We start from the raw sequence: 12,183 nt of genomic DNA, 5'->3' as shown, positions 1-12,183 counted from the left end.
TATGATTTTTAATTCATGCACTATCACTACTAGAGGCCTCATCTGTTCTCACAGGGGAATATTCAGGGGAATTTCTTGCTGCTCTTCTCTGTACTTCTGCAACCACTTCTTGCTGAGTGCTCAGCAAACATGGAAGATTATACAAAGCAGGTGGGAGGAACCAGTCTCCAAATAATATGCATGTACTTCTAATACATGCAAGCCTTTCTTAATGAAACCTGACAAGATGTTTCCATTTCACACTGATATGTAAATCAAACCCCTTTGCAGAAATCTTAAAAAAAGGTCATCAAAATACTCAAGCAATTTCTTTCACTCCTTAACATATGGTTTTGTTGAATTTTATTTACCACTGTGCTACCTTGTTGTTTGGCTTCATGAGATATTACCAATGGTCACTACTCCTCCTAGTCCTACAGGACTTGTTATTTGTGTATCTCCCCCAAAATTGTTCAGCTTAACCAGTGATCTCCCTTTGGAATTCAAAATGTTGGAGAAGGTATTGGCAGAAAGAAAAGGAATAAAAACCATTTTGGAGCACAAGTTACTTTTTCTTGTAACTTGGAAAAAGCAATTAACAACACACTTCAGTGAAACTACCTCTGAGAAAGGAAATAACACTGCAAGTATTTGAAACACAGGAGGCCCAAATGCAATTGTTTGGACAGGGATCTTCTTTATTCAACACTATTCACCAAATAGTATTTTGAATCCTGTTACAATGCACTGCTTGTTCTCTTCTTCTTGCCACTGTTCCATCTGATCAACTCCACTTGAAAAGAGAAAAAAATCTAAAATTAAATAACACGTTGGGTGAGCACACAGTGAAGACTTAGTTATCTTTTCCATGGATAATACAGTGTGTGACTTGCTGCTCACAAGTACTTCAAAGAAAGCTGCTCAGTAACCAGTGTGCAATAGCAAGAAGAAATGATGCAGGAGAAAAAGCACTCATTGCCTACAAGACTGTAAGGTAAGTAGAATTTATGCATGCAGTTCTTTAATGGGCCCCTATCCCAGGGCTAGCAGCAGAGAAATAACCAAACAGAGCTGAAGACTCAGCAAAAGAACAGGACATTTAGAAGAAAGTGATGTTTACCAGTAGGAAGTCATTCTTCTAATGAAAATTTAACAAGCACTAGTGTAGGCAGAAAAAAAAAATTACTGTTTCCCTAAATGAAAATAGCAATCAAAGTTTTTGATTGCTTATCAGCTTTGAAATGCTAATCATTATGGTAACTGTGTTGGTGAAGGTAAGGAATTACTTAAAGTGTGTTATTTTCTTTTTTTAGTTTGTTTTTTTTTTAATCACTGCTGCTCTACAGCTGCATATGCTCAAGGAAACAAAACTGTATGGATAATTACCCTTATGAAAGTAATCCAAAGGTTCATGAAGTAAAAGCTCCTTCCACCTTAAAGATCAAGGTTTTAAATTAGGAAAGTACTTAAGTCTCTAGCTGACAAAGGTGTTTGACCTGCTGGGCCAAGGTAATAGCCAGGGACTTAATTCAGGACTCTCACAGCACACACCATGGGGGGGATCCCCAGTGCAGTACTTTGAAACAGTAAGATGCTACTTAGAGCAACAAGAAAAACAAGCACTGCAATTTTACAAATATTAATAAAAAATAAGATAAGCTTTTAGCCTTTTCCCTAAGAACACATCATTTCTTTTTCTTCAGATCCCTTTTCCAAACTCTGGCAGAGGTGTCCCAGTTAGCCCCTGGTCAAACTCATTTCAGGAAAGGAAACAAGTTTTCCTGTTGTTGATCAGATTTTGACTTCATTTACAAGTACAGTTCCATCAGGACTATAAGAAAACTTCTGAGACTTCTGTCATGCCATGGGAAGACCTTCAACAAACTCAAAAGAAAGAGGAGTCAACAAACTCAAAAGAAAGAGGAGTCATGCCAAGTTAAGACAAACCTGGCATTAGCAATCCTGCACTGCATGGAAAGGCCATCATGATTGCAAAGCTCAACCACAGAAAAGCAAAGTGGTAAGGAAATGAAATCTTATGAAATCAGCTCATTCCCTGTTTCCATCAACCAGTAAGTCACTTGGATCAATTCACATCTTTCTTAATGCCTAAATCTCAACTTCCTATGAAAATATAAGCAGAGAAAACTACACTGCACTTAGAACTATAGGAGACTTTGATTATATCATTAATCATCAGAGGGCAAGTGTTCTTATATGAGAGAGATATACCAACATACCACAGCACTTTAATATAAGCCTCCATTTCCCCTCAAAGCCAAGCAAACTCTTGGATGCCTCATTAAACATAATGAAATAGCAATGAAAAAATGCAAAAGAACATAAAGCAAAATGCACAAGGTATCTTTCTTCATTGCTCCTTTTGATCACACCACAAAATACTAATACAAAATACTAATCAGCCATGTAGACCTATTACTGTAGCACCTAGCTAGCTAGCTAACAGCTTCTATTTACAAACAGGATTATCTGCAAAGAACACAACTAAGAGCTCACATGGGCAGTACAGTGGCTCAGCTGACACTGGATAATGAATTGACCTATAGTAACTCAATCTGGATTAAGAGAGGGTTTCAGAATCTAAGAGCTCACAATTAAATCAAATAGTGTAGTGTTCTATTCAAAGGGAATTTTACTCCAAGGATGTTGCATACAGCAAGATGCACACAAGTGTTTCAGACCTTGGAAGCCTACATGTCCCCCAAATGTTTGCCACAATTTCAGCTAATGACAAAATAAAAATAGACGTCCAATAGCAGAATGGGGGAACACAATTAGCAGTGGGAATATTTTCTCTAATGAAAAGCATAAAATAAATACTAGATGTAGGAGACAAGGCAACTCCCTTAATGTTTGTTTTCTTTGAACACAAAGAACTAATACTGGGGGAAAGTGTATGGAGCAGGGGGAGCCCATAATGTGAGATCTGGGATCTATTTTTCTCTTTTTACATCTTACCTATCTCCAGGTGTGTGGAAATAAAACTGCAATATAAACTCAGAAAACTCTTACGTGAAGAACTTAAAAATACAAAATAAACAAATAAACAAAACCCCAAAGCAATTGATGACTTCATTTTGGGGAGCATGGGCTAGCTGTTCTGCTAGAAACCAAGCAAATGCCCAAATGTGGCTCAATGTACCAGAGAAAGTGTCGGGAACAACAAATCAAGTAAGAGCACACTGTTTACTCCAATACTCTGATGGGTACTGGCATGAAGGCACTCTCCTGTCTGAACCCTAACCAGCATCCAGAACTATACAGGATGGCAGATGTGTGAAACTGCCATGACAAGCACTGCAAGCTACATCAGATACATGAAAGTCGCTAGAAAATTTTCTCCTCCCATCCCAGGATTTCAGTGTCTGTTCTTTTTCTATCAGCACAGTAAGCATGTTCAATTTTCTGCTCCTGAGGCTGACACAAAACACACTTTAAGAAGCCAGGTAGCTGTGACACATGGAAGTTCTGAGCACCATGGGGAACTGGCAGCTTGTTTCCCACACTCACCTGGGACCACCACCACTAAACAACAGTTTGGGGCATATCATCATTGGCTTTTGCTTCAACTTACAGTAAAATGACAATCCCTGCAAGCAGTTGTCACAAAAGTGGACTGATACAGCAGAATTTAGCTTTGCTATATGACTTAAGCCTGCAGTATCAAGTAATAGGAAAAAAAACTGAATGCTTTTCAGGCTCACTGAAACAGCCTGTAAAGAAAAAATATTGCAAAGTGAGTTCTGAAAACTTTATAGGATACACTGCTTTTATAGTTTAATAGGCTCTTCAACATCCTTCTACTTAAGTATAAAGTACCACATTAAATACCAAGGTTAGTATAATTTCTGATTGTCCTCATGTGTCTGAGCAAAATGATGGGACATTATATACTCAGGGGAGTTACAGCGGCCTCTTGACAGCAGAACTCCCAATTGAGAGCATTCTGGCCTCTGGAAGGAAAAAAAAATGCACACTACATTTATTTGCAATAAATACATACAGACTATATAAACTGATTTATCCATGTAACTGATCTAGGCTCAGTATTTGGATACTAACGCCGTATCTTCAGACGGATCCTTTTCATGGTCTGATGGGTTTCTATACTTAGGAAAACATGTATACCCTGAAAGTCCACATAACTTGTACACTAAATAAACACCCTTGGAGGCAGAAATAACACACCTATCACTCCTTAGCCAGCTGAACACGAGCGATGCCAGCAGTGGATCCTATATCCACGTGCAGGCAAGCACATGGATGTGAGCTGGAAACAACAAGGCCTCTGTGGTTTTGGCATAAGGTTTTGTTCAGCCCACTTTGCAGTGCTGATCCATGTGCATTTAAAGACCTTTGGATCTAAAATATGGCACAAGAAGCACACATGGCCTATGCAGCCACCAACTTTCCCACAGTGGAGAGAAAAAGTGAGTGAAGAGATGAAATGAGTTTAAAGGAATTCCTTGAATTAAGACAATACAGACCAAACCTCCTCTCAACTTCATCAACAGCAGAAACCAAGAGTAAAAACTACTGCAACTAGTTTACCAACTTCACCTACGAGATTTGGAAGCCAAATTTAAACACCCAATGCAGACTAAAAGAAACAAGGCTGCTGTTTTCAATACATGGCCGCTGAAATATCTGCTACAGTTTTTAAACCTACCTGCATAATCTCTAGGCAATTTTAATAGATACAGCTGTTCATGCAACTTAAATAATGTTTTTTCTCCCTGAAACATTCATTCCCCCAGAACATTAATATTTCTTGGTTAGGAGTCCCATATTATAAATCATTTGTGAAATAACACTCTATTGAAGTGGAGAGTCCATGCAGAAGTTTTTGCTAAGCGATTCGTGCACACAGAAACGTGGAGCAAATGTTACCCTGCATACACAAGCATTCAAATGCAACAAGTTAGAAGGGAACAAATCACATTGGTGCATACTGTCTGGGCAGAACTGGGATTAGTTTTAAATTATTTCTTGTTCATTAGGTTATTACTTTTTAACATACATCCTATTTAAAAAAAAAAAAATTAAATACTGTTCCAATATTATCAACTAGAACTTACAATCATTTTATGGTACCTATATCTTACATAGAAGAGGCCACCATAACCACCTGATTTGATCTCCCTCTTATAATGTAGACTGAAGAATCCACTCTCAGGCGATAAATCTTCTGGATCTCATTTGCTATATATAAATTAGCTGCCAAAGCATGACTGAAAAAGGTATTTAAAGTGACAATAGAAAAAGGAAGGGAGGACAATCAAAAGCATGGATTACTTAAATTTTACAGCAGTTACATTCCGGATGTTTGCAATAGTCCTGCCTTGACCTCTGCTTGGACACCAGCATGATGATACTTTCTTCATTGCTGAGATTAAGGCATTTATGGTCAAGGTCATATCATATTTTATTTAAACACACTGCAGAAGGACATTAAATTTTACAGGTCAGTTCACCATGGTCCTTGAGCAAAGATGGGGCTGCAGGACAGAGCAAACAGCCAGCTCACATGAGAGCTGCCAAGGTGCAAGTTCCCTTCATGGGCCCAGAATAAACATCCTCCTCTTTCTTATGGCCAGATAGGTCTCTCAGCCCAAAGCAGCCTCTCTCCACCTGGATCTTAGAGGTATGACATCAGTATTGCATCAACCAGCACCATTGTTTAACAGACCTGAGTCCTGAGGTGAGACAAAGCCCTGTTTTACCAACAGTAGCAAAAGGAGACAATAGCTCTGCCAGCCATTACCAGGGTTTTGCTCCCTTGAGAGCTCCTTCTCTCAGATGGAGGTCCCCACTTGCCATTCAGAAGCACTTTTAAGTCACCTTGGGCCTAAACACTGCAATTGTATGGAAAGGTACTAAAGCAAGCTTCAATGAGTCAGCCTCAGCACAGGGATACAAAACCATCACCACACACCCTCCCTAGCCATAGCACATTACACCTGCACCTCACTAGCAGCAAGCATTTCAACCAAATGATGCATGTATTTCAACCGTAACTATGAACACAAATATCAAATTAGGTCCTGAAATGACCTAAGGCACCTGAAAGGACTGCAATCAGTGAAGTCTCCCTATTGCACAAACAGTAAGAATAGACATCTCCTGCAAATGTTACAGCCCTGAGAACACACTTGACCCTCCAGGCATCAATGTTTTCATTTTCAACTGTACAGCTATGAGCCTTTGCCAAAAGGAGAAGCTCAGCTCTCCCTGCTGTAGACAGAGAAACAACACTGACACACAGATAGATGAATGCTAGGAGGGCAACAGGATCCATTTCATTTTATCTGGGGCAATCTTTCAGCCATATAATGAAATAAAAATCTCTTGGGGACCTTAGATCAAAATGTTTTTTGGTCTAGCAACCATGATTCCCCCTCAGGCTCCGCATGGGTTATGGGTTTAATCTCATCTTCCTGCAAGCACACCGTCAGGATCAGGGCCACCCTTGACTCCATCAGCTGCTCCATGGCTGCAGGCTTAGGCCAAGCAGAACTCAGCTGTGTATGCCTACTAGGGCTCTAATGCTGGGAATACAAGCAGAACACACAACCAAGGTAATCTAGAGAAAGATAATTCACTACTAGTGTTACCCCCAAATGCATCAGTGACAAGTACTCAGACTTTTCCCAATGAAAGAGTGACTGTATGCCCATTATCTTTACCCTTAACTCTGCACAAACTGTAGAAATTTCTGTACCTGAATCTAAGGTTATTGATATCACTGTAAACAGGGATGTCTTCCACAAAAGTAACCACAATGCTAATATTCTATAGCACGATGGAGATCTGAACTGGGCACCTGTTACTTAATGTAACTTTCTGAAGTCAGATTTAGCTTTCTGGATTTTTTCTTGTGGCTGGTGCTGATGGTTACCAAAAGCATAAAGCTTAACATGTAATCCACATGAGAAGGAAGCCTCTCCTCCATCCCCTTCTGTCCTCACACTGTTTCCTTTCAGGACATTCATATAAGATAAACACAAAACTGCTCCCTCAGTTGCAGGGACTTGAGGCATAAAAAGAAGGAAAATTCCCCTAATCCAAAGATCTCAGTGAGGTGTTATCATTTGTCTCTTCTATATACTACTTTTCAGAGCAAATGTTCTTTTAAAGCACTCCCTGTTCCTTCCCATGAAGAAGAAGTACTATCTTCAGCTATGGAAGTATCCAGATTTCTTCTTGAAAGTCGGGATGTGATATAGAATATTATTAAATACTACACATACAACTACTTTTTAATTCCACAAGTCTTCCATTCACCACTGCTTACATCCAAAGCAAGTCTGTACCACCACATGTGCAGTTGTGTAAGCCCAATGTGCAGTTACACATCCGCCCCTCCTTGTAAGGGCTGCCAGCAAACTTGGGAAAATAGAGAAGACAACTACATACCTGCCTTCCTACAAGGGATAAGGCACAGGATCTCACACCTGTCAATATACTGAATTCATTAATTTCTAATAATCACAGGCTTTCACTGGATCTCCTCCATACTCCTCAATTGGGCATTTGTGTATGTTCTTACCAGTGACAGAGGTAGTCACTCAGCTCTCACTGTTGGGTCACTGCCAGCAATCTGCCACCAGGCAAGCTGGGAAGGGGTTATATGTTAAGAAGTGGCAGAAAAGGGAGGGAAATTGGTTTGATTTGTGTGCATTTTCAACACACCAATGCTAGTAAATGTAAAGAATCCAAATGCTAGTAAAGCATACACCAATGCTAGTAAAGTAGAGAATCCAAACTTCACCTCCCACCCCTTCTTGCTCTACTGCAGATCATGATGGCAGTTACCTCACTTGGATGCTTCCTATGGCTCCACCTTTCCCATCACTCAGGTTAAATGGCTGAGCTCCCTGTACATCACCCAGAGCCCTTTTGTGTCTCTAACACGATGTCATTGATGCCATGGCTGTAACAATCAACCCTGAAGCACAACACAATGATTGTTTCTCCAACCCACATTCACAGCACATTTGTTCCAGCAGGCTTGAAAATGAGAGGATGAGGCAGGCTAGGTTTTCCTGCTCAGTAGGTTTTTGCTCCAATCTAATTAAAAACATTGAGCAATTCACTGAAGTTCCTAGAGAGCTGCACGTGTACCACACTTCAAGCTCGAAAAGCAAACAGTCCTTTTTTTCTTTAAATGCACTCCCCCAGTGGAGATCATTCCTCAGAAGTTTCTTTGTGGTATTACACTGAAACTGCTGATCCAGAAAAGCTGAGCTGCTTCTGAGCTATCTTGGTCTTGTTGTTATTGCTAATGGTTTTCTTCTTCATCTAAAAGCTAACAAGGAAAGCCACTGCTGGTTCTCTGACATGCAGAGAAGTGACAGTACAGCTGAGTAGAAACAGGCAGCAGTGGTCACCTTGGTCTGAAACTGGGTCAGAGATGCCAGCTCACAGTTATTTGGGAGAAATACACAAGTAATATTGGGGATTCAGAAGCTAAGGACAAGATCATCCTTTTCTTGCTGGTAGAACTCAGGTAATACACCTTTTAACAGCTCTGAAAAGGCAGCTTCCTCACAACAAAAGTGTACATGTTTCATGTACAGATTTTGGTAACTTTTGCTCATTTCTGGGAAAAGTGTCAGGGAATCTGTGTGAACAGCCAAGCCAAGCCCTGCACTGCCACACCACCTTAATCCAAAAGAGAGCCATCAATGGGAGATTGCCACTACTGTGCATTACATTGCTGCTTGTGGGAGAATGTGTGGAGGAACACATTCAGATGTGTCAATGTCTGATGGACAGTCAACCCAGCTACAAACACCGTTAAGACCACTGGACAAGCTCAGTGAGAAAGACTACAGAGTCTTAACACATTCTGCTTGTAACTCCATCCCCGATACTGAAAACAGACCTTTTGCCAGCTAAAGTCACTTTGACCTGGGGAACTGCAGCAGAGCACGTCACGCACAATGTCAGTGACACTCTTGCCATCAAACAAGTGCTGAAGGATCCTTTGGACCAGCTAGCTATGACATCACCAGCTTCCAAATTCAGACTTTCTTAGGAACTGTCCCTAAATGCCTTGAAAAATGCCTGTCCTCATCTCCAGAAACAAGAGTGCCCTTAAGCTCTACAGCCGAGAATAAATTCCTTCAGGGTTGTAACAACCAATTAAGGAATATGAAGCAATTACTTTTATATCCATACAAATGAAACTCCTCCAATGCAATTAACAATCTCTTATCATCTACTGTTGAATTTGTGAAAACCATATGCTGTACACTCTCTCCTCCCCCAACTTTCCCACAATTTTAAGCAGTTTGTTTTAGCTAATGTAATGAAACCTACCTATTCAAGAGAAATAATAGATGTGTGCACATTATCTGAGTATTTTTAAATGTCATTTTTAATTTTAAATATAATTTCATTTGAGATTTTGCAGCTTTCATTTCTATTAATAAATTATCATTTCTTCTTTATAAGTGATGAGCTAGTATGTCATGTAATTTCTTTCGCCTAAATATACTAAGACTTTGATCTAATACAAGCTCTTGCTGGGAGTAGAGAGACTTTCTGTCTAATTTAGTTACAAAAAATATTCAATTAAACTTGGGAGCTTAATTCGTTTAGTTATGAAAATTAGATGAACTAAATAAGGTATGTTTGATTTGCCTTAAGGAAAAAAAAAAGAAGAAAAGGAGAAGAATATCTGAAAGGGAAACAAATATGAATGGAGAACAAAAGGAACAAAAGTAGCTTTTCCTGCTCATGTTGAAAGGTGGATAATATGAAGAGCCTGAGTACCTTTTTGGGTACCTAGATAAAACATAACCACAATGAGTTCATGCAAATTATATACACAAGAGAGACACCACCAGCTGATACTAACATCCATGTAGGTCATAATTGAGTCCACCACAATCAAGGGAGATCTGATTCCTCACAACAGGATTACACCGTCCATGAACAACTCCATCTCCATTCGAGGAAAAAGACAAGTATCTAAATAATTTTTCAAAAGCAGAACAGGGCACCATGGATCTCTCTGGCAGAGGCCTCCTCCTGGCTTTGCAGGCACCACTCACCATTTTTGCAGATGGGGCAGCACTGGTCAGGCTCGTACACGGGATCCACGCACTCGGTCTGGGGACAGGCTGACACCGTGCACAGCACTTCGCCATTGCCCTCACAGCGACACCTCTCACACGGAGAAACCTGAAACACAAACCCAGGCACCCTTTAGCTCTTCCACTTAATGCCCTCCTGGAGTGTGCAGTGCTCCCCTCTCATCTGCAATGTTCTTTCCTTCACGTCTTTTTCCCTCCCCACTCTAAAACAAATGGGTTTTGTGGCCTAAATAATGCAGAGAGCAAGACTGGGCTCCTTCAAGATTATAGAACCACAGCAGGAAAAGATACCAAAACAAAACAGGTTTTTCTCTGAACCTACACACCAAATGGGAAAGTCAGAGGGATGTTGAAAACAACAACAGTGAAGACTTTTAACACAAAATAAACAAAAATTACCCTACTGAATTTCTAATGAATTTCCTGAAAATTAAGTTCATAATCTAGTTCAGTTCTATTAGAGATTCAAAAATAATTTAGAGAAAAAGTTTATTTTAACAAGAAAAGTTTTGCTAAATGAAGTTTGAGACTTCTTGTAATGGTAGTCCTTACTGTAATTTTTTTTAGGTTTGAAAGTATTTTGGTAGCAGGAAGTTACATTTTATTGAAAATTATATTTTTCAAAGAGAAGTCAGGAAAAAAATCCCATTTTTTTGAATTCAGGTATTTCCCATAGGTTAATTGTTTTTGGACAATTCTTCTAATACTTGTAACTTTCTGAAAGAAAGTTGAAATTCAAAGAAAGGGGTGAAGGAAAATACAGGTAATCCTTTATACCTAATGAAATGTTACTGTGTTTGAAGAACTCTTACAGAATAGGAATACCATGAGATACTTACTTGAAAGACCTACTTCAAAGAAATTAATTCCCAACAAAAGAGTAGCAGGACTCCCTTTAGTAAAAAATGGACTTTGAAATGTCTGCATTTGCCACATGTACAATTCCAGCTGTCCTCCTCACCATTCCTGACCAGACACATCTCACCTGCATTGCTGATATCCTCATACCACACAAGATAGAGGGAGGCAAGGATTTGAAGAGCAATAAATGCTATACTGTAAATCTCATTACTGCACTCCAAAAAACCACATGGGTACCCATGCTCAGAACACAGGATGAAAATGCAGCTGAACGTTATTATTAGTGATCCTCTAAATCTAAAATCTGTGCAGATTACTGATTTACTTAAGGAGGAGGTTGTTCTTTTTATGGACTGTTTTTCATTTCAGCTTCCAGCTGATGCAGACAATCCCCCATTTCACTTCTCCAATAAGAGAAGAAAAAATAAAATCTAAAGAAGAAAATAATTATTCGCCTTGAAGAATCACCCAGATGTCTAACTTGCAGATCATCTGCTTCTTCTCCCTATTTTTCAGGCAGCCTATCACATTTTTTCCTCAAATCCATTCTCTGCTTGCTTGCCTCTCACATCCTTCTCACTTCCAAAGTTCAAACATGCTGATGCTTGCAAAGCATCATCTCCAACTAAATGCTCATTCATGCTTTGCTACTTCCCTTCCCACCTGCCAAGGCTGTTATTCGCTTATGTACTCAGATATCTTTCACGCCCTTCCCAATGCTAAGAAAGCCTAAATAGGGTCTCCTGCTGTCTCTTGCTTTCTGCTTTTATTACTATTATTTATTTCAGGTTTCCTTTGCTGGCTACTCACTTTGCATTTTCTCTTTGCTTTACACTCTACCAAGGATAACACCATGCATATGTTTAGGAAATCCCACACGGAGGCTGATAGTCCAGTGCAGAAGATCTTTATTGCAGACTTTAGGACAACTTTGTCCTGTAATCCTTTTTAAACTGTCACATTCAGTTCTAGAGCTGGAGTGTCAGCAGATGAGGAGGTTTCTGATCCAATGCTCAGAGTTGAAAGGCTCAGGTATTTCGAGTAATCACTTGAACCACAGGTAAAGTTTTGACTGTCAGCAAACCTGAGCTCCTAAGTATTAACTGAATAAGAAGAATCCCTCCTTCTAGAGTTATATCTAGAAACAATACTTACTAAATTATAAAAATATGGGTTTTAAGGAGGATTTATTTTTAAAATATTATTTTTAATATAAAAA

At 39.5% G+C, this 12,183-nt stretch overlaps 1 protein-coding gene across 2 annotated transcripts in view; it reads right to left on the bottom strand.

The window, feature by feature from the left end:
• The window catches only part of VWC2 (von Willebrand factor C domain containing 2), a 54,491-nt gene that overhangs the window by 35,387 nt on the left and 6,921 nt on the right, over positions 1-12,183 (bottom strand). For both annotated transcript variants that reach the window (XM_054640580.2, XM_077182580.1), the window contains exon 3: positions 10,062-10,191. In XM_054640580.2, coding sequence (XP_054496555.2) covers positions 10,062-10,191 — 130 coding nt within the window. The remainder of the gene's footprint in view (positions 1-10,061; positions 10,192-12,183) is intronic.

Source organism: Agelaius phoeniceus, chromosome 1 (genome assembly GCF_051311805.1).
Source record: "Agelaius phoeniceus isolate bAgePho1 chromosome 1, bAgePho1.hap1, whole genome shotgun sequence".
NCBI classification, from domain to species: Eukaryota; Metazoa; Chordata; class Aves; order Passeriformes; family Icteridae; genus Agelaius; species Agelaius phoeniceus.
Note: the sequence above shows the minus strand (reverse complement) of the source record. Positions and strands in the feature narration are given on the sequence as shown.